Source organism: Vollenhovia emeryi, unplaced genomic scaffold (assembly GCF_000949405.1).
Source record: "Vollenhovia emeryi isolate VEMERY1.0 unplaced genomic scaffold, V.emery_V1.0 DF939325.1, whole genome shotgun sequence".
In the NCBI taxonomy this organism is placed as follows: domain Eukaryota; kingdom Metazoa; phylum Arthropoda; class Insecta; order Hymenoptera; family Formicidae; genus Vollenhovia; species Vollenhovia emeryi.
Genome location: NW_011967041.1, coordinates 128,228 through 152,596, shown reverse-complemented (window position 1 = coordinate 152,596; position 24,369 = coordinate 128,228). Strand labels below are relative to the sequence as shown.

General features: G+C 34.8%; 2 protein-coding genes across 3 annotated transcripts; both read left to right on the top strand.

Moving 5' to 3' along the window:
* The first annotated feature begins 3,476 nt into the window (after positions 1-3,476).
* On the top strand, positions 3,477-8,237 carry LOC105558649 (elongation of very long chain fatty acids protein AAEL008004-like). 2 transcript variants are annotated; one of them, XM_012006444.1, is made up of 4 exons: positions 3,477-3,686; positions 4,895-5,172; positions 5,556-5,707; positions 8,071-8,237. In XM_012006444.1, the coding sequence occupies exons 1-4, from the start codon at positions 3,641-3,643 to the stop codon at positions 8,084-8,086; spliced, it is 492 nt and encodes a 163-aa protein (XP_011861834.1). In that variant the 5' UTR covers positions 3,477-3,640; the 3' UTR covers positions 8,087-8,237. The 2 variants fall into 2 exon arrangements, with proteins under 2 accessions (XP_011861834.1, XP_011861833.1); XM_012006443.1 differs by having other exon boundaries at positions 3,478-3,686; positions 5,556-5,858.
* Positions 8,238-13,154: 4,917 nt separating this feature from the next.
* On the top strand, positions 13,155-24,313 carry LOC105558648 (angiogenic factor with G patch and FHA domains 1). The gene is made up of 8 exons (XM_012006441.1): positions 13,155-13,674; positions 13,738-13,977; positions 14,052-14,216; positions 14,313-14,469; positions 14,722-14,882; positions 14,961-15,403; positions 15,509-15,608; positions 24,098-24,313. The coding sequence occupies exons 1-8, from the start codon at positions 13,510-13,512 to the stop codon at positions 24,239-24,241; spliced, it is 1,575 nt and encodes a 524-aa protein (XP_011861831.1). The 5' UTR covers positions 13,155-13,509; the 3' UTR covers positions 24,242-24,313.
* The last annotated feature ends 56 nt before the right edge of the window (positions 24,314-24,369 follow it).

Genomic DNA, 24,369 nt, shown 5'->3' with positions numbered 1-24,369 from the left:
CAATTAAATTTAATTGCAATTGATATTCCACAATTAAATATTTAGTTAATTGATTAATTGATTGAATATTTAATTGATTGATGCCCAACACTGACTGAAATAATGTATTCACTTAATTTAAATGTTTAATCATTTACGTCAAAGTCACCGGTCAGAGGTTCAGTGTCTACTGACAATGTACTATCAGATTATACCAGCAAACTTCAATGACAAGTACGAGTTTAATGCAGATAGTACTGTCATTATATCGACGTCCGCAGTTAAACAGTTAATTTATTGGTGGGCAGAAAAATTAACCAGCAGGCCAGATGATTTGACCCGGTTTGAGTCGCCGGCCATCACTTAGATATTACAACAAATCCGATGTTATCTGTGTTGTATTAAATTTATGTTTTGCCGGCAAAGTCTGCTCGTATAATCTGATAACAGATTTCGATAGATACTGAACAAAATAACCTGTAACTAGTGTAAGTTTGGAAACATTTAAAATAAATACATGATTTAAATGGCAATTGTCTGTTTCTGCAATTAATCTATTTCATTATATGTATTGTATTAGCAGATTTTGTTAGATTTTTTTAATTTCCGTTAGTATTCTATTAAGTAATCAAATTTGTAGCAGACATTTTCACAATGTTTCGACAAATTTGGCTATACAGGATATTGCGAGATACAAATTAATAATAAAAAATATGTATACATATACATATACCTATAATTACATATGATATACATATAAAATGTATTAGTATAGAGAGAAAAATATACCAAATTCACGGAAATTTGTACAATACAAATTAATTTATTGTATCGAATGCTAGCTATAAGTAAAACATAAAAAGTAATTATAATAAATCGTTTATAAATTAAAAATACGTGAATTTACTTACGACAATGTTCCACCCATAGACACAATGTATCTAGACCGAGTATTGAGCAGTGGGGGGTAGAGGTTCACGTAGAAAAGAACAAATTCTGTTTTGTGCTATTTCGTTCTTTCTTGTACGCATACGAACGCTGCTCAAATAAGGGCAAACGCTCGGTCTAGATATATTATGTCTATGGTTCCACCTAACAAAAACTGCGTTATATGTCTGAAAGTAACGGCGCACAGAATAGGTTGGAAAAACAGTATATGAATTTACACATTAGATAAAATCATTGGGCTATCTACATCTTGCTCAGACCATATTGGCGATCTTATTTCTTATTGATTTATATTATAATTGGTTCTGATTTAACTCTCTTTTGTAAACTAATTCAGTCTACGTAAGACCAATTTATTCAACTTGATAAGAAGAGCAAACTAAATATATTAAGTTAGTAGATTTTTTACAATTAATGCACCGCTAGACGCTGTCTCTGTCTCTACACACAATTACATCGTATCAGTTCCTCGCTAAACGTCCACTAATTACTTTTTTTCTAAAGGCCACTTTCAAATTGCATAAGATCATACGATTCTTTGCCTTGTTAATCAGAAATGATTAATCAAATTCCATTTTGATTTGACTTTCATATATCGATGCGAATAATAGCTGTCTAACGAAGAACCACGGTCTTATACACAGGTCGGGACACTCGTGGAATAAAGCGTGCTCAAAATGACACTAATATGGCGGCCAGCTCAGGCCTGTTTTCGCAGCGCATGCGCAAAATCCAGTGCTCTTTCCGACTATCATGTTAAATAATGGATTTACAAACATCAGTTTATTAGTATCTCCATACTATTTTCAATTAAAAAAACTTTTTTCACTTTCTACACTTCAAATATTCTATCTCGAAATTAATCTGTATATATGTATATGTATACCGCGGATCACCAAATCTTATAGTCCGAAACCACCGAAACTACGGTCGAAATCTTAGCGATCTGCGTTTGCGCGCGTTGAATAAAGGTCTCAATTGACTACAATTTAATGTCAAATTTAGTCACGTGACTATATTTAACGCTAAATTGTAACGTCAATGAAATGGGATCTTTTAGCGTAACCAAACTGTCGTATTTCGCGGCACACTGAAAAAGCTGTCAACTTTTTCCCCCACTACGTAGAAAAGTCACGTGAAGTTGCTCCTTTAGGCCTGAGCTGACCGCCATATTGGCGTCATTTTGAGCACACTTGAAAGCATGTAGCCGGTATAGGAGTGTCCCGACCTGTGTATAAGAACCGTGCGAAGAACCCATTAAATCGATATTAAATCGAAGTCATCGCTCGCTGCATTTGATTTGTTCGGAGCGGTGTCATATACTCAAAGCAAATAGTGTATTGAAGATTGTTTAAAAATTTCTTTGAGTCATAATAATCGAATCTAAAGTAAACATACGTCGCGGTCACAACCGGGTACCCGGGTACCCACTACGAAAAAAATGAAATACTATTGTTTATCACAACAATTTTAATACAAGTTTAATACAACGAAGTTCAGTGAAAGTTATTGTAAAATTTATTTGATACAATAGTTGACAACAATTACATAAAAAGTTACCTATATTATCAGTTTCATCACTATCAGAAGCTGCATTCTCTGGCATACCGTAATCTGGAAGCCAGTCCTCGTCTTCGCTGTCAGACGAGGACTGGCCTCCAGATTACGATATGCCAGAGAATGCAGCTTCTGATAGTGATGAAACTGATAATATAGGTAACTTTTTATGTAATTGTTGTCAACTATTATATCTTAAATAACTTTTACAATAACTTTTACTGAACTTTATTATATTTTTGTGTTTGATTTTTAGATGACGAAGAGGACTGATGCGCATCTGCTCAGTCCTTCTAGACTTAAGAGGGCTGGACCGTTTGCCTTCAAAACTGAGAGAACCTAGGATTCTTTAAGATAAAAGTAACCGCGAGGATCCCGCTGTCTTCTTCTTTTGTACGAGCTACAGCGGCTCCATTGATTCGAAAATACCTCAAGCACCTACTTTTGATGTTAATTTATTGAAATAAACATTAGGGAAACGGTTACGATTGCATAAATATTAAAAAAATTTAAAAAATGCGCAATGGGTACCCAGGTACCCGGATATGCAACAACGTGGGTAAAGTTGGTTATGCACACAAGGGTTAAACAAGAATTGTTTTGCTGAATCTAAGGGGCGTATAATGTGTTTAAATGTACATTTAAATTCATATTTAGTGCATGTATTTGTCCTGCATTAAATGCACATTTAATGTATATTGTGACAGCACATTCCAAAAAACTGTACCATTAACCACCTATGCATAATTTTTCATGCATAAGTGTATATATATATATAAAGAATTATATAAAATTATATATCTCAAATATGTCCAAATTGGTTACATATGCGCATTTTGAACAAACAATTAATACTGTCTTACAGCCAATGCAATAAAAGCACGTTCTACGCGCATTGGCGCTCCTTGGAAAACTAAATTTATGCTAGAACTTTGTTTTCCTAGTTCAAAGTTCACCACTCATGTTTTAAGTATTGGAATAGTAATATTACACGCAGCAGAATTAGTCTAGCATTCCAAAGTTGAACTTCAACGTTGAATTCTCAGTTGCCCAGTTGAATTTTCACAAGTAAAGCAGAACAAGTTAATAAGTTAAAGAAGCAATATTGTGTGTGTGTGATACATATTATTGTTAAACTAATTATATTTCTTCAACAATGGGTTTTCGAGAAACGTATAATTATTTGTTTGTAGAACTATCGTGTAAGGAATTTTATCTTTTTAATTTCATATTAGTATAATTTCTATAAGGACGTCTTCCGTTTAGACACGTAACTATTGGACACCGCTCGAGTGGACACGCACTATTAGACATTTTAGTATTGGACACTACATTATTGGACACCGCATTTTTCGACATCGCATTTTTCGACACCGCATTATTGGACACAAATATTACAAGATGGTCCACGCTTCCTATCGGCAGGGCGAATGCGGAAAGGGAGCCTGAAGGCCTCCTTGATCCCCCAACCCCTGCGCGCGCGCGCGCGCGCGTGTGTGTATGTGCTTTTAGTAAGTTCCACGCATTTCACTCATTTAAATTCACAATGTCCAATAATGCGGTATTCAATAATGCAGTGTCCAATACTAATGTGTACAATAGTGCGTGTCCAATCAAGCGGTGGTAAATAGTTACGTGCCCAAATGAAGGTTACTCACTCCTTACTATAAATGTCATTCTTTAGCCTTAATGTATCATCGTAAAATTACATATTATCGTAAATTAACGTGTCCTGTTTGATATTTTAAAGGAATTAATTTAACTTTAATGTTTCGACACAATCAACTTCGTATTTGGTCTATCTTGTTAATAATTCATTCCATCGCGAAATAATAAAGAATTAAATAAGAGCGTTGTTCCCTTACGGAAAAGCACCGAAATAATTATTAGAAAATTACTGTACATCAGTAATTTCTGATAGTTCAATTACTGATATACAGTAATTTTCCAGTAATTATTTCGTTACTTTTTCGTAAGGGTTTTGCTAAATTTGTGCTAGAACTACTTTCTTTTTTAAATTCGAAGTTTACCGTTCATTGTTTTAAATACTAAAATGGTGAATTATAATAAGGAAAGTCGATACAAATTGATAAAAAAAACAAAAACATTCTATATTAATAATAATTTGGTTATAAAACTTTCAAAGGTTCCGTAGTCACATAAATCATATTGTTTCTTCATCTATCGAATTAAAACTAGAACGTGTTCTATAGAAATATTGGTGAAATAGAAACAGTTAAAGAGGAAAAATTTTAATTCTTAAAAAATTTTGTTGTTTACATGAATAGAAATTTACTAATTACTAACAACCGCTATAATATCATACATATATTTGAATGTTGACTCTAAAAAGTTTTATTGAGAAGAGATAGAAAGTAGTTACATTATTGTAAAGATTCTATTTTTGCAGGCCCAGAAACTCGCGAATGGTTCGTATCCTCGCCGTTTCTACTATTGCTGTTAATACTCGGATATGTATATTTTATTTATTATGCTGGTCCTCGCTACATGAAAAATCGACCGCCATATAAATTAAAAACCTTTATGTTAATTTATAACTTACTTCAAATTCTGGCGAATATATGGGCAATAAAATTACATATAGATATGGGTTGGTTTTCACATATTACAGAATTCAGTTTTGCAAACTGTATGACAAACTATGCAAACTACTTGGATGCGACTAAAGTACGTTTTTACAATATAATAATTATGATAAGAATGATCGATAAGATATAATGTTAATAGAAAAAATTGCATTATTAAGTATATGTGAATTTGATTTGTAATTATATTATTTAAAAAAAAAAAGCGAAAAATACCGGTTTAAAAGAATTATAAGCATTAAACAGATTTTAAGCTAAAAGAAACAATTACTTTAAATAAAAATCTATTTATAATTTAGTTGGAAATTATATATGAAATTTTGAGAAGATTATTCATTTTACAATTAATCAATAGTTTTTAATCCTTTCACTGTTGGCTATTATTAATATAATTATACAGGTAATATTCATTATTTTAATAATTCCACTACTTTGTACATCTTAAATATATCATTTACGTTTTAGCTATTGGGTCTGGCATGGTGGTTACTTTGCGTGAGAGTGTGTGATTACATTGAAACCTGCATATTTGTGTTGCGAAAGAAACAAAACCAGGTCTCTGTTTTGCACGTATACCATCACATAACTATTATAATGTTCGGCTGGTATTTTTTAAAGTACGTTTTGGATGTCAGATGTACATATCTAACTTTACTTAATTGTTTCGTACATGTAATTATGTATACGTACTATTTCATCTCTGCATGGAGTTCGTATCTCAAACGGATGGTATCTCCCGTTAAACCATTTATAACTCGGTTACAGATGGCAAGTGTCTATACAACATGTTATAATTAGACTGTTTATTGCGATAAATATTACCACATGTCTCAGTGGTATTTATCGAATTATTGTGACCCACATAGAACATAAATATCTCTTAGAAATCTAAAGGATATCCACGACAGATATTAAGGATATTCATGAATACCTAAAAAATATCCGTTAGATGAGCTTTAGATATCCAAATGTCCACCATTTATGATCTAATAGATATTTATAGGATATTTATGCCAATATTCGTTAGACGTCTATATCAGTATGTAGTGGATATTTATATACATAGATGTCCCATAGATATCCGTTACATATATATTAATGTTTGTATGTTAAAAATTATTTCGATATAATTATTTACAAAAAGTACGCAGTTTTGTAAAATTATACAGGGTGTACTAAAACCACCGGAGGTCCTCTTAATGACAGATTCCTTAGAACATTTCCAGACGAAAATCCTAATACAAAAGTGTCGAGGCTATAATAGTTTTTAAATTAGAAGCGATTATTTTCCACTAATGAGAGGGCTGAAATATCGCGCGCTCAGGCACGGCGAAATGACAAGTGATATAAGTGCTCCTATGAATATCGCTCTTTTTATGATGTTATGTTTATTGTATAAATTTACAATATCACTTGTCATTTCGCCGTGCCTGAGCGCGCGAAATTTCAGTCCTATCATTTGTGGAAAAAAATTGCTTCTAATTTAAAAACTATTATAGCCTCGACACTTTTGTATTAAGATTTTCGTCTGGAAATGTTCTAAGGAATCTGTCATTAAGAGGACCTCCGGTGGTTTTAGTACACCCTGTATATGAAATTTGTTTATACATACATAACTATTGTATATATGATATGTGTTTCAAATCCTGTTCACTTTGTCAGCAGAGATAATATTGCATCGATTCGTGGGCTCGTCTTTTATATTATTGCAGGATAATTTTTAATTACTAGAAAGTGTAACGTGCGATTGCCGCGTCGCGGCAGTAAGTGGTAATAGTTTGAATATTTAATGTATATCCTTGGTAGCTATTTGGTAGACACGGATATGTGGACAAGACGTAAATATGTAATGGATATTTTTGGTAGCAATTTGGTGTATATGAACATGTGGATAATATATGCATATCCATTAGATATCCTCGCTAGTTATGCGGAAGATATAGACATTTTATACATCTATTAGATATCTGGTAGATATCCATACTAGCTAAGGACATCATATGAATATGTAGATATTTATTAGATATTTTGTTCTGTCTGGGGAGACGTCTCTAGACGTCTCTTACACTCTAGTGTAAGGATATCCAAGTTCAAACCCTGGCTGAAGTAATATTTTTCGCAGTAAATTTCTTTAATTAGAATTTACGAGTTGTGTCGTTTACTTTTCTACATTGATTTTATAATTATATCACTCATGTGATAGTATTATTATCATCTTCTGGGAAAAAATAGAAAAAAGATTCATTATATGTATATATCTAAATGTATACATATATCTAAATCATGCAATATTTAATTATATTTCATGAGATTCTGTGTCGTCGATTAGGGTGAAGGGATTTCTCGATCACACTGTCTTTTCGTTTACAAAGTTTGTTGTTCTTTATTTTTTATACAAACAATTATCACGTACACTACACTCACGCGTGTTTCGTGCTCGGAACTTGTGACTCCGCGACAACGCCTGGGGACTATGGTCCTGAGTCGAATGGGATTTATCGCCTTTATTAATTTGTTATCGAACGCTTTTTCGTGCGCGACAACGACTAAGAAACTGTCGTTTTGAGTCGCGCAGAATAAAATATGCACACACACTTGCGTACGTCCGATTTGAATCGCGGTGACCAGCCAAATGCTGATAGGTCATTGCCCCGTTGTATCCGCGGCGAAGAAATGACTACGCCGCGATATGACAAAAGTTCGCGAATCCTTTGTTTCATGCCGATCTCTTTTCCCCCCCGGACGGGAGAAGGCAAAATTATTATATTGTATAAGCATGTGTGTGCGTATCTGTATTGAAGAGATGATACACGACAATTCAATTAATTGAATTAATCGAATTAATTAAATCTCAAGAGATTATACATATAATTAGATATTATGTGATTTAGACGTATACATATAACGATTTTCTCTATTTTTTTCCCGGGCTACTTTTATTAAAAATATATTTTAATTACTTATTTATTTGTGAATTTAGGTTCAATTTATTTTGATGATAGTACCTGCGGTGCAGTTTCTAGGTCCCAACTGCAAAATAGCAGGAGGAATAATAGAACCATTGTTTGTAATAAATGTATGTACTATTCTGTATTTATTTTATAATTTTTACAAGAAAACTTATACAATTAAACAGAAGATTTAACATTAAGAGGTGATTTTATATTACTTATGTCTTAAGTAAATAATACTACAGTTATACATATGTATATGCGTTTACATAATATAATATACATATATAACTATACGTATGTATACATATAATATATAATACGTACATTACAATATATTGTCTTTTAAATATATTAAATGGATATACAGAGTAATTCAAAATCCATATTTATTATTATACCCCTATATTATTATGAAGACCGTGCTCGTCTAACATCCCATACAACACAAAAGTTTGCAACAACATTGCCGCAACATTGCAACATTGCATCTTGCAGTGTAATGGTACATAGATATTGCAGAGACATTATTTTACGATATTACTTTAGTAATGTTGTAGCAATATTATTTTAAAATATTGATACAATTATGTTTGTAATATGTATATTGTTTCCTCATATCACTTTTATAGTTTACTAGAAATGACAAAACGCGCGTTTCGCGCGCGCAGTTTGTAGTTGAGCATTGTATATTTTTAAGAATTTGTATACATGCAAAGAAGTAATTGTATGCGCAACGTCAATTTAAAATAAAGTGATTTTTCACTCACTGATACGACTCGCAACAGCACAGTTGTACGTAGGTACATCGTTAACTAGGTACATATGTTAAACTGTAACAATACAAATATGCATATGATTATTATAGACTAATCATGTAAAATTGAAATTATTGTATCAAATATACTTTATATTTTATATTTAAAAAATAGGTATTTATTAAAATAATTATATAGAATGCTGAAAAAGTCTTCCTTTTAAATATAAACTGACAAAATTCTATACGTATGGTTTTGTCTCTAACGCTTATTCGAATTCTCGTTCGAATCATTTGACTAAATAAAAAGAACACAGAAGAGGTCCTTTATTTTGCACAAAAAGTAGCAAATAAATAAAAACGTAAGACTTACCTTACGATTTCTCCGTCGTTGCCCGATGCCTCCAGACCTCCTCCTCCTCTCAGATTTCCTCGTTGCACTCGCATAACACTCGCGAAAATCATCGATCGCGCGAAATTTCCGGCACTCCCGTACGCGATGTGAAATACCACGAAACGCACGAAATGCCATTAACAAATAGGTATCGCGTGACTTTCTATCATACAAATTACTCAAATTAATATCTTGCATTTTTGATTTGGAAGAATGGATAAATCATTTTTGAATTGGCGATATAAAAGGTAACACAAACATCGGAAGCATAATCTGCGGTAAAGCAGTAGTTATTAGTCCGTAACGAAACGATATTTTACAATCTTTGTCATTTAATCTAATCCTTGAAACGAAATCGATAGATAATTAAAAGCGCGGTGCGTAAACGAGATGTAACCGCGACAAAATACCACGGTTTACATTTATAATGTAGATGAGTTAATCTCGTGAAATAACTATACGTGGATAAAGAGCCGTCGCCTCAACACGCAATTCGTTTCTCATTACAAGTTGTAGAAACTTAATAATTAATCGAGGAACGTTACTTGTTACTGATAAAGGTGTACAAATCAATAGCGTTTTATTCTTCCATTCATCGTGATCAAGTCTTGGAAACCGATAATGTAAAAGTAATACTACGCACGGAGCAACTCTCGCTGCTGCCTGCCAGCACGACGCGACGTTCGGCGAGCGAGTGGGAGCTTGGTGGCGACCTTCAGGTACACGATGGCACGCAAAAACATCGTACGTCACCGCGCCGAGTGAAAAACAACAAAAAAACGTTGAGAATTCGTTGGCCCGCTTAATCGTCGTACGATACCGCGCCGAGTGAAAAACAACAAAAAAACGTTGAGAATTCGTTGGCCTGCCTACGCAATGGAAAATTCTGTATTTTACATTACTTTGTTCCGTGACTGTTACTACGTTTTGTGTATCATTCTGCGGACTTATTGGTACCGATTAAATAAACGATTAATTCTATCGAGAAAATGTATCAGAACAAAAATCATTGTTACTTAAATTGTAACTACTAAAGCCAACGGCACACGATACTATTTTTCCTACTGGATTGCTTACGAGAGCCAATCAGAATGCAGAGTTTTCGATCAGATGACTTAAGGCTGAATCCTGATTGGCTCTCGTAAGGAATCCAGTAGGAAAAATAGTATCGTGTGCCGTTGGCTTAAGATTAGAGATTTTATCTTAATAGTTAGCGTATACAAATGTACATTTCTAAATTGCATATCTTCATTTACGCGTTGCTTTCCGCGGCGTGTTGCTTTCGCCGAGCGCCGTAGAAATGACGTATCGTGGTAAATAACTGGGTCGCCGGGCGGTTCCAAGAAATGACGTAGCGCCGTGAACACCTCTGTCGAAAACAATCTATTGAAATCCGCGCTCGGTGTTTTTTCGACAATTCCGGCCCGAGGTGTTTACGACGCGGTACGCAGCATCAGTCGCGCGGCGACAGTCGAATTGATCGGTGATGCCCGCGCCGCTTCGCATATCGTATTATTCTTTCTTGATACGCGTTCGCGACAAGTGCGGGAGGAAACCGTGATCGCTCTGTGCGAATAATGAGTGATTGATATCATCGTGCGATCGCTGAATTCCCGCGATTTACCATCGATGCGAAATGCTCGATGTAATCGAACATTTCGTAGTGGCACTCGAACTCGGTGATAATCAGACACGGTGAAAACCGAAGAAGTGGCATTTGGATACAGTGACAGTGATAAGTGATTTTACAAACGGAAGTTTAAATTCGCGAGTGTGTCGGAGGACAGCTGAGACAACGACACCTGAGAGGAGGACACCTGAGTGGACGAGGAGGCATCGGGCGCCATTGCAGAATCAATCCGCCGCTGCGCATCGTGTCGGTGAGTAACAAGTTTTTTATTAAAGTAACGGAATCTACATTTTTAGATCGTAGATTGTAGATTGATTGACATTTCGTAGATCCGTTACGTTAAAGTGGATAGGTTACAAATAATTTTACGTTTTATTTAATATATTTAATTTATCGATAAAAAATAATATTATAGAGTTCTACAAATCAGAGTATGTTCAGCTCATTTGTTATGTTGAAAATCGGTGAAATACATTATAGAAATTATGTGAAATATGACGAATATTATCAATGTATTCGGCCATCTCGTAACCTATCCATTTTTAATTAATAAATTGATATATGTATATGTATAATAAAATAACATGTGACGTAAGATTCCAATATATTTTGTCGAGAATGCGTAAATTTGAAATTATTTTTTATACTTTATTTGAGATTATCGTTTAACTATAATATTCAATTATAATATCGGTGTCACTCGTGTGGCAAGTTGCTTTTTTCTGGACCTTACGTCATTTATTTTACATATCTCGCGATACTCTCAAGATGCGTTTAACATAAATACACGCATCTCGTATTTTTGCGGTCGATTTTCGCGGTCGGTTTTCGCGATCAGTTTTTTACAACATGTCCAAGAAATTATTAATTATTTAATTTCATCGCGGAATATAATTAAAATTAGTATAATACAAAGTAAATTTTTTTCTACATTTATGTGCTTGAATTTTATATTCAAAGATCGAGTTACGAAGAGACGGTCGGTACTTTTGGAAACGAAAGTAAAATTACACATTGATGAGTTTTAAAATTAATTCAATTTTTTAAAATTACGTTTCTTCTTTAAATAACTTCTCTCTTGGTCGTGCATTTTTTTATACGATCGGCGCTCGCATATAGTTCGAACCGTACGAAATATCTGTCGGTGATAAACCGACTATGGAAGGAGTTTTCTTTCTTCCTGATCTCTGGTCAAAATGACCAGACTGTATGGCCAGGAGCAACGAAAGGTAGGTCCAATCTGGCCCAACGAAAGAAGACTGGATACAACGGGGTAAGTGGTCAATATTGGCCACTCCAATGGGGTATGTGACTAAGGCGATGTGCGAAATAAGTTGATTTGTTATTTATCAATATTCGGGTGGGTTATATAATTGTTAGCTTCTTTACATCTCGCATATGTGCGAGATTAACAAGACTCCTGTTAAATCCCATTCGCGCGCGTATAGCCCCAAATCGGACCTTTTATAAATCACGTCGCGGTTCAAACGAAAGACTTGTAGGTCGGGTAGGTAGGAAAATGGATAGGACTATACATCGGAATACGGGCAGGTAGAGATTCGGGTAGACGGTGGCAGCAGGACGTAACTCGATAATTAAAAAGATAGATAAAATTATAACTGCAATGTATTACTATTAAATATAATTATGTTTGCATTCGGATGTGTATATAATAAGATGAAAGTTGTTATGCGTTTGTCAAGTTTTTATTTATGACTTACTTGAAATTTTTGTAGCTTTGATTTACTTTTACGAAATCGTTAACAAATACATTCGGAAAATTTTGTGTCCCAAACATGTAATATGTATACATATATTTTACATTCCAAGAATTTCATATTATTGTACGTACACCGAATATTTGATATGTAACGTCGAGAGAAATATTGTTTTAAATTTTATTATGTAATTATTTCTTTTATAATATTGTATACGTTGTAAAGTTAATTATAAGAAAGATGAAGTGAATATTAAAGTATACAATAATAAAATTGTAAAAAGTCACATTCTAAAGAAAAGAGAACCGCCGATCGAAATTGGCGGGGCTCTGTAAATCGATCTTTTTATCGAATAAAATTCTAGTTCAATTGGATTCACAGTCTTTTAATCGATAGAGTTTCGTATTTCGTTTCAGTTGTACATATAATTTACGATATGTAGAAAAATATATATGTAATTGAAACGCAAAAGCTGCTCCGAAAAATATAAAACGAGAACCAATACCTATTTTCGGTATAGAAAAGTACTTAAATTTACCGGGTCTTTACCATAGGCCATGTTGCCTTAATTCTCCTCAGAGTGTACCAGAGCGCGCTCGAAACACAGACTTTCTGAATAACATTACATAACTCTTCGTACATCATGACTGTGAAAACGACAATACCGATTCACCGTCTTACTCACGATTGTATTTATTGTTTATTATTTCCGCAATACCGTATGGCAATGTTAACAATATTACGTTTCGTGTTATATTCTTATTTAAAAAATGTATAAGAACGTGATAGGAAAGCTAAAATGCGTGTACTTTCCTGAAAATTTACAGTGAATTTGGTTAAGTTGGGTTAGATTAATTCAAGTTGAGCATTTGCCGACGTTTTAATCTCGCCTGTCACTTCTTGTCTCTTATAATAATTATAAAATATAATAATGTACGTACTTTGGACCAATTAATTCATAAACGCAAAATGCACAGCGAAAGTGAGGAAGGAGAAATTATATCAGACTTTGAAGATTTTACAGAAGAACTAAGTAGTTTTCCTCATGTTTTGAAATTCATACGTAAACTGCGTGACCATATTAGAAAACAACGCAAGAAAATTACTAAACTACAAAAGAAGCTCAATGAGCAGGTATATACTTTCAGTAAAATCAATATCTTTCTTATACCCTTCTCTAATGTGTTATATTCACAGAAACAGCAAAACTCGCTTTGTACAAAACCACACGTATCCCACTGTGAGACTCAAACGGATCCTTTAGACTTTAATAAATCACTACCACAGGACTGGAATGTTAATCGTAATGTTAAGTCCCTCAGTATAGTAGATGAGGTGAAGCAAGTTGCTGAATCAGCTTTATTACAGACTGGTTTTGTTTATGAGGAGACATCGGGAATGTATTACGATTACAAAACTGGATATTATTATGATACAGTACGTTATTGCGTGTGTGCTTGTGAAGAATAGAAAAGAAAGAAATGGATAAATCTAGAGATGTATCATTTTAGAGGCAAGGTTTATATTACGATGGAAATACTGGAATATACTACTACTACGACGAGGCTAGCAATACGTATCAATTCCATAGCCAAGTCTATATAAATGAAACTACTCCTGTACATCTTCCAACTTTTCGAAAAGAGGAAAAACAAGGAATTGGAAATACGTATAAGGTAATTACATGCGTTTAACTTTGTGAGAAACTTGAACATTAGTCTTACATTACAAGTTTGAAATAAAATAGACGAATTAATAAAGGGCTCTCGTAGGATGACGTGAAAAAACGAAAATTTATAAGTGATGAGGAAAATTTAAAAGATAAAGAACCTGAAGAGGGTGAATGTTCAGGAAGTGAGAATGACGGCATTTCTGACGAAATTATTCCTGACGTATCTACAAATAGCGAAAGCGATGAGGAAGAACAAGGTTTATTATTCATATATTCAATATTCTCTTAATTTCGTTCTTCATGTCACTGTAATTATTATATTATATATATATATATATATATATATATTATATACATATATGGCTCATTTTAATCAATCCGCTCAAATATCTCAAAATGTTTTGTCTGAAATATTTTTCAATTTGCCTAATACTTTTTAATATATTCAAGAGAAAATTGATAACTTTTTCAATATTTAAACTTATGTCTGAAAATCATTTTGATTTCAGATTTAGCGAAAGGTTATCCACCATGTATGAGAATTATTGTTAAGGAAACAGATTTGGCAGAGTTAAAATTGGGCTCCCTTTTCCTCGTGACATGTACAGGAGGTTCCTTAGGTCGATTGGGAGATCATTCGGTGTTAATACCGGACATAAATATTAGCAAGGTATACCAAGGGGGAAAAGTCAAAAATTTCATCTTTTATCAAAATATTTTACGCATTATTACGTATATGTATTTACAGTATCATGCACGTTTTGTGTACGATGAAACTGAGAAGCAATATCGAGTAATAGATTCTGGTTCGAGAAATGGTACGTTTATAAATGGCAAAAGATTGTCAGTAGCTAAACAAGAATCTGAGCCTCATGAGGTAACGCATGGATCAGTTATAAAAGTTGGCGGAACAAAGTTACTATGCCATATTCACGATGGAAATGAAACGTGTGGCCATTGCGAACCAGGTCTTGTTCAACGGAACATCAATCTTAATGAAAATAAAGCTTCGAAGACGAAACATCACAAGGAAGAGTTGCGACGTTTGAAACAAAAATTTGGAATTGAAAAGGACAATGTTGTATCTAGTAGTCAATTAGCTTCAGGTTATCAAGATAGAGCGCAAGCTAGGCGGCAGTGTGTAGGTTCCTCGGATCCTTATGCTAAGACTCAACAAAGTTCTGTTGATACGTGAGTATCGTGACTTCTAAACGTAAAAAGGAGCACGTTATATGTATATTATAAGTAAAGTAGACCGCAGATATTACAGAAATAAGACTATTTAATCATACGCAGATCAATAACAAAGGACAATAAAGGGTTCAAATTGCTTTCGAAGATGGGGTGGTCCGAAGGTCGCGCCTTGGGCAAAGATGGAGATGGAAGGACGGAACCTGTAAGTTTTTTTACTTATTTTATTATTACACTAGACTTATCAATTATCGCAATGAAAAAATGTTTATAAAACGATTATCTCAGCAAACACAAAATATAGCTGCTATGCAACAAAGAGATAATAAATATATATATATGTAACAGATGCTATATTGTAGGTATATGAATGTTACATATTTTATATAATATAACGGATGTTATACAGTAGTTTACCTCAGGGTGGTAAATTTTTATATACACAGTACCTATTTTTACCGGTAGACGGCTCATTTACTTGAAAGTAAAACTTAGCGTGAAGCCTTATAAAAAATAATAGCAGTCAGACGTCAGCTATTCCCAGCGAGAAATGCCTCGTCGATCGATGGTTGAATCGTCGAAAGTAACGTCGATTTGACATTGATCGACGAGTCATTTCTCGTTGGGTTGTAGCTATCGGAATTATTACTTCTTTTGCAATACATGAGAGATATTAGCTCCTCGAATTAAATAAACGGTTATGTAACAGTAATATAATAATTTAAATTACAATTATATAACATTTCAACAATTTTTACAACTACTGTATAACAATTATATTATCACGTTACAGTGATATAACATTTTTGTTATACGTTATATTATAGTTAGATAATTGCAATATTTAATGAGTTTTTACATGTAGAGATTACAATCCGCTTTATTATGGCAATGTAACAGTTATTTATCTGTGTTTGCTGGGATTTCACTAAAAATTTGACACGAAATTTAGTATCAACGTGAAGGAGTGTGGTAAAGGAGTAATACGCAGTAATTGCGAATCAGTTGCCTTTCTACGACGCAAATTAAAAATTATACATTAAATCTATCACGTCCTAATTAATAAATACATATAACATTACTTCCGAATTCTCTCTCTCTTTCTCTCTCTCTCTCTACGCGTAAAGAAAGTACAAGATAAAGGAGAAACAGATGCACACTCGAGTCATTAGCCGGTCTTTCCTACCTTTGGTCGCATCGCATCGTGTCGATTTAATCCCACCCGCCATATCGCATTTCGACGGCAACGAAATGAGCATCGTCGGTACGAGTAGAGCATTCGTATGATAACGAGAGTGGCTCTGCGAAATGCTAACTAGCAAAAGAAGAGACCGCGTGGATCGCGGACTGTAAACGAGAGAGAGAGAGAGAGAGAATGGGGGGCGCCCTGAGGTAATGAATGCAAATGTATTGAAATCCAAATCATTATTTTGTCTAGACGCATCGTATGCCCCATTGCATATACCCTAACCGGAATATATCGGGATATATCGGGATATGTCAGCAGTAGTGCCTCTACGTGTAAAAGGATTAAAGGGTGGGATAAGGGGAGACCGTGTTATTTTCTCTCGTCTGTACTTGTGTGTCGTCTTCGCTGTCGTCTCACTATCCGTTCGTTCGTCCTGTTGTCCCAGCAGCTCCTCCCCATCCGCCTTTTTTTGTCAAATTTGTCTGTCGCGCTAACCGTTATTTCCGCTAGATATAGAGTCGCTTACACTTCTTGCTCGTAAAGCAAAGAGCTACTGTTGGAACCAGAGTTAGAGGCTATATTTTCTATGTAACGTGGTTTCCGTTCAAATAAATGATACAAAGAACGCACAAGATGTGCTTAGAATTTTGGAATATGTCTGACAATTTAGTTACGAATAAGATGTAGGAGCATTTAAATTTACGTCGACTATTTCATACTATTTTTTGCGCTTTACTATTTTGCCTGTTGTATGAAATTGCTCTTATTTCCCCTCATTTCCAAATAAATGAAGAACCTTTAAAAACTTATTCGCAAGTGCTCGTTGGCTGTCCTATTGAGTAAATAGCTACTTCGCTTTTACATTGAATTCCTTTTTTATATTACCCTTTCTCTTAACGAGCACCACTCAACGCTCGTTGTCAGTTGCAGCCACGTAATACGTGGCACCGTCTTTAAACGCGTTTTACAATGACCTATATCGTAAACGATAAAGTCGGAGAAGGGATGCGAGCACAAAATACGGAAGGAAAACACTCGTTGGGATGATACGCCACACCTCGCCTCGCCTCGCTTCGTTGAAAGCCCGTAAACCAGACATTGTTAAGTTCGCGAATGACGATTGCTAGTAAACCGCGAGATATAAAACCGTCATGGAACTGTATGGTCTACGTACGCAAAGCCATACTGTACTTTAACGACTAAAATCTCAACGGATTCATTTATCTAAGTGCTTTACTGAGCCCTAGTCTATTTGACACACGCGCGCAAATTGCCCAAGTTACAAATTCTTTGCCATCTCGCACTGAACTCAAACTGAAAAGTGAGAAAATTTATTTAATATTGCGTAAAGTTGTCACAACTTTATCGTGGTAAAATTGATAATGCCATTCGTTGAAATATGTTAAGAAAGGCGCACAGAAAAAGATAGGAATTAAATAAAGTTGGATAATATACATATGTATTTCTTATTTATTAAATACTAGCTGTAATTACGGTTTTGAGATATTTTACATAGATTTAGACATTACTAGCAAGTGAGCAACATATTTACCATAGCGAACGCACGGATTGCAAAGCAATCGTAGACTACATTTAGAAACTGCAACGATTTCATTTTATAGACTTCCCTAAATATCGACTGCCGTAAGCCATTTCACGAATAGAGTGCAAGCGTACATCTCTGGTAATTCCGTTTACGATTTACATCCATTCCCATATTACATCTGTTTGCGGTTTACAATCCTCGAAGGGAAAAAAAATCATTGATAAATTATGCGACGTTATTTACAAGGACAGATGCTTTATAAGCATACCATTAACATTCGCACAAAAACAGCGTAGTTGCTCACACGAAAATAATTCGTATTGACTACCGTTTGGTACGAATTTATTCACGATCTCTCTCTCTCTCTCTCTCTCTCTGTTTATTTTCTTACTACCGTATGTATTTATTCACCGCATATTTCTCTTCCGACAAAAATGAGTAAGAAATAAAGATATAAAAGAATTAAGGGCTTGGTATGCATGGCGGAAATCGAGTATGTGAATATACGTAATATACACGTTTTTGCTGTGAGCATTACATTTATCTCTCAAGTTTTTGGTGTAAAACATTCACTCTATTGGAGTAAATATTCATTCCATTGGAATATTTTCACTCTGAAAACTTTAGAGAATATAATGCAAAGTCGTTTCAATATACGCAATAAGGACTGTACAGACATGTCGAGTGTACAGTGCTAAAATACAGCATTGTCTTTATGATGATTACGTCAATAATTGAGCATTAGAATTCGGTATATAAATACGGCTTATTCAATGAATGATAGATAAAGGCGGAACGGGAAGAAAATGAGTCGTAATAAGCATTGAGATTTTTTCATGTGTTATTAAGTTATTTCATTGAAACATTTAGTCATTTTACTTGACACACTTAGTTGTGTAGTATAATGCATATAAAATTGAACGTCATTAAAAAATATTTCAGTTTCTTACCTTTACAGTTTAACACAGTATCAATATATTTATATCCACAACTATGCTTATACTTTGCAATAGATATATAAAATGTAATATAATCCCAGTGGAGGGGAGTGTTTTGAATACATTGCTCGTGAAAACAAGGTGGGCACATATAAAAGCAAATCGCAGATGTTGACTTCCATGCCTTCTTCATGATTACTTTACGCGATAACTTGTTGTTGTCCCATCTATCTTTCGTTCTTTCTTCTTATCTTTTTCCTGCTATTTATTCACTGTATCCTTTTATTTGGGAGACGACACGAAAACAGTACTAACAAAAGGAAAAAATAGTTAGGTGCGCGCATGCCATATCACAGTGCGAATCGGTCCGCGAACCATACAATCCAAACAAATTTTTGTCTCTCTGTCGATCTAATTTTGACAACGTTCTAAGATTTTTTTTTCAAAAAGCGCGAGTTATTTTATCTATTTTATAGAGATAATATTTTACACAGATCAGTCGCTATTTAAATTTTGCAATTCGATATAAGTTGTTTGTTTATACGCCAACACATGTGACTATTATATAATAACATAAAGTTTATGATACGTTAAGGAGATAGAAAAACAAGATTTAAAAAGACAGGATTAGATAAAGGGACAAAATTTTAAGAATATGAACAGAGAGAGCAAAGGCAACAGGTGGGAAACTTATGGGCACAAATAAATCACAACGACACAACATCACTATCTAAACATCTATTTATTCTGTACACAATAAATAGATTAATGCACTCTTTCTCTTATTCTTATTCTTTGTCTTCATTTGTTGTCTCAACCGTTATTTTGTTGTGTATAGATACATGTTGTCTTTCTACGTTCGTACTTGTCGAGCGCGTGTGCGTGTGCGCGTGTTGACTTTCACGATATATTAAATAAAGCAAAAATGTATCTGTGAGATGTAACTTTTGAATTGTAAAATCTGAAAAACTTACAAATTTAAAAGATGATAAGGATAAAGATTCTTTTAAAATTACAAAGTTAAATGATAATGATCAATTTCTATATGCAATGTAAAAGTGGTATGAGTCTCTCTCTCTCTCACACACACACACACACACACACACACACACACACACACACACACACACACACACACACACACACACACACACACACACACACACACACACACACACACACACACACACACACGCACACGCACACGCACACGCACACGCACACGCGCACACACACACACACACACACACACAGAGAGAGAGAGATATGTTATGATTATTATATAAAGAAAAAGAAAAGAAAATTAAGCAGACTCAACCAGCAGGGAGCAGACGTGAGTGCATAATTCTGTGAACATACGAGGTCCATATACGCAGCGCACACGCGCATGCACGTGTCAGCTTAACAGTCGGCATTGCCATACACGCGTACACACGTATACGTTTGTATGTCCGTAACGTTAGTTAGCTAGGAATATACAATTCAGTCAGAAGCGGTCGATTGGTGCAGACGAAATGTATGTATATGCTCGTGCAACACAAACGTTGGTCGAATAATCACCCGGTATCGACATACAAATATGTACAATGAGATTTATTAATTACAGCGAATCGACAATGTTGAATGCATACGTCTCGGTCAACATAAACCGCGTACAATGAGCGTCATTGTATCAGACGCGACGCGATGTGACGTGACGTAATGAAAAGAACGTACGATGCCATTCACGTATATGGATTTTTACAAGATACCTTTCTTCTCGGTTAATTGCATAACATTTTTCTAAACACAGAGGTAGAGGAAGTAACGTGTAAAATAATTAGGCTACATCGACAAAGCAACGATTCGTATGCTTTTCTAATCGAATATTATTAATTGCTGTTTTATGTGTGTGTATTCTTTAATGATTAAGTCGGACCGTACGTATTGCGTACCGGAGACATCGGTTGTCCTATCATCGCCAGACGGCTTCCGTCTGGGTAAACATGCCGATATAGACCGAACAGTCTGGCCGGTAGGGCTTACTGACTACCTAGGGACATCCATCACGGGATTATCGCAGGAGGTTCCGTTCGCGCGTGGTTAAAACGTGTGATGCTAATATACACACGACTGGTATATCAATCTTTTAATGTATCCCGTTTGCGTTTATATTTATGTGTTAAACGTATATGTCTTTATGTACCGATTTTAATTACTTTCGAAGCTATTATGAATCTATTAACAAACAATCGTGTGTTAATCACGCACACATGCGCATCGTCCCTTTATATTTCAGGGCCGGTTGTTGCAACCTCTTGACAAGATAACTAATAGTTAAATTATACATCTATCTTTGTTTAATTTGAAGGAGAGTCACCGAGAGGTTGGAGAATATAGTTTATAAATATATGTCCCTACACACAAACACACACATTCTATATAAACATTTGCAATTTACATAGCGAAAAATTACTGACTTCTGTCCAGGATAACAATTATCCCAGTTTATATACCCATACTCCAAATTCTTCCATCCTATCCTTACACGTGTTTTGCTTATGTACAAATAATGCACGCCAAGACTTTCAACGACATGACATGATGCACGATAATAGATTTATAGATAATATAGATTAAATATCAGGTTAAATGTAATTCGACAAATTGCTTCAAATTGTCTCCACGTTGTGTCGAAAACTTGGTAAATACTTTTTCCTATGACTTAAAGTTAAATTTTCTCGAGAACATCTTATTAGATATAAGAAAAGGGAGAAAGAGTTGCAGGTCAATGTGAGAGAAAAAGCTTGAAATTGAGTCGCGGTATGATGTGTAGTCAAAGTGTATTCGGTGATGACATTGGCAAAAGGGCAGGGGAAAGAAGGAAAGGAAGAAAAAAAAAAGAGGGAAAGAAGAAGTAGGAGGAAGAGGAGGATGTGGTGGCTGGCGGTGGTAGTGGCAATGGTGGTAGCAACGGCGACGGCGGTTGACGGTTGACGGACGACGGACGACGGTCGACAGTCGACGGACGACAGTGGCAGACATACAACGTTGTAAACGAGCAAAGTTTCGAACCCAATATGCGCTGTCCAGCGCGGATGCTTGGAGCCCATATTCAAGCTGTCAAGGTGCGGCGCACGTGTGTCCACGTCGCTTCCCGGTATGCCAGACGGGTAAACCGGGACAAACTTTCGAACTGGCACAGACCGTCTGGCACCCTACCACCGTGTCTCAGAGAACCCGCGAATTCCTAATACGTTATTGTACGTCGGCATCGTTTTGTTCGTACGATCGACCACACGATGTCTGGGTTTCCCCGACTAGGAATTTCCTTCCTCTTTATTAAGCGTATTAAAAGTTTCCCCACTAAACGCTAACTGACTTAGATTAATTACATATAGTTGTTCACTCTTTCTTTCGTTGTTCATTCGAAACAGAAAATCTTTCGTCAAATAGCCTCTAACAAACGTTTGCAACACTTTCTATATCCAATTATTTGCACATTTTCACAAACATTAACAATAATCGCTCTTCTCGAAATACTTGACCGATACGATTAAAAGTTTCACATATTGAATATGTATGCACACGCGCGCGCATGCACAATCGGTGCATCTCGACAAGTTAGCGTGCGCATACGCATTAGAGGTGTCTGAGCTTAAACGAATGAATTAGGAGAGAAGAGTGAAAAGGGCAAGGACGTGGCAGACGCCACGACACGTCTATACCCTCTAATCGGTAATTATGGTGCATTGTCTTCGTTCGACCATGTCGTTCAATCAGTCGATGTGACCTATTTGTCTATTTTCTACCCTTATCCAGTTTTTGCCTTTGCGAGATAAAATTCTATTCATTTCTGTAATATCAACAAAGCATCTACATCATTCAGTTAGGAAGTTGACAATCTTTTGCTAGATTATAAATTTTTTTTTCAAATTTCTTGAAGCTTATTCGTGACATCTCTGTTAATTCACGCGAGAGTCGAAAGAAAAATTGAACGTAAGTACTTTCTCTTTTTCGCAATCTTTTGTATTTTTCATCTCAATTTCAATGTATATATACAGAGTGTTATGTAATAGCCTCCTCACCTCTTACTTACGGGTAGAGCAGATTAGACTGTGTTGAAAAGTCCTCTACCATTTTGCAATTTTCGCAATGGTTAACGATTTTTAATAAATAATAACTCGTTAACTATTACGAAAATTATAAAATGGTAGAGGACTTTTCGACTTATTGTTAATCTAGTCCGCTCTATCCGCAAATAAGAGGTGTATGTATGTACATATACGTCATATCATACAGATATGACGTATTACACATTATGCTAATCTATTTTAACCTCCCCCTTGTAATGAATCTACGAAACCTAGATTGGAAGTTGCGACTGGACAAAATAATTTAGCAATCTGATGGTATTCAACGATAATATATGACGAGACGCTGTTTAATGAATATTTTACACTATTCGCCTCTTTGACATAGTTTACTGTGTAGACTTCTCTCCTCCCCCTTCTCCCCCCCCCTCTCTCCCGTCCGTGATATCGATTAATCTACGTTAACCGCAATAAGACTAATAATTATCTCATTTAATCATTTTAGTTTTGAAGAAATAATTATAATTTAAAAATAATTTTAATTCAAACGCGATAAGCATTCATAAAGATAAAAAAGTATCTTTATTCGAAAGTCAATGGCCAAAAATAAGGTGTCGGTTGTAAGGTTAAAATAAATATTGAAAGAAAATCAAAGTACGGTTATGAGTCTTTTTGCTCCTGGACAACTTGCATGTAAGCCCGTTAATCGAGTAATAGTACGAGTAACGAGTGACCATTACTCGTACCATTGTTAGAGAAATTGCCTCAAAGAATTGTATCCAGTACAACAGATTTTCTGAAAAAAATGTAACTTTTATATTGGCACATCTTTCTGAGAATTGACAACATCTATTGAAGTTAACGACAAATATTTTAATATTTAAAACATAATATTTAAAGAATAACTAAATAATATTTCGTGACAAAATATTGCTGCTTCTGTTACAGTTACCGATTGCGAGCAATCACAACAAAGTTGGTCTTGGATCGAGGAGAACGGATGTTTCTAACATCGAATTAGATTCCAACACGGAGAAGAAGCAGGCAGTTTGGCGGAAAACGCAAAAACGTTATAAAGAAATAGTGGATTAACTTGATAACAAATTAATAATTAACTAACGGCTACAAACTTATTTTATACAACCACCTAGTCGCGTATTATAAAAGATATAAATAATTTTTTAATTAAAAAGAAAATTTACCGTTTATTGATCATGAAT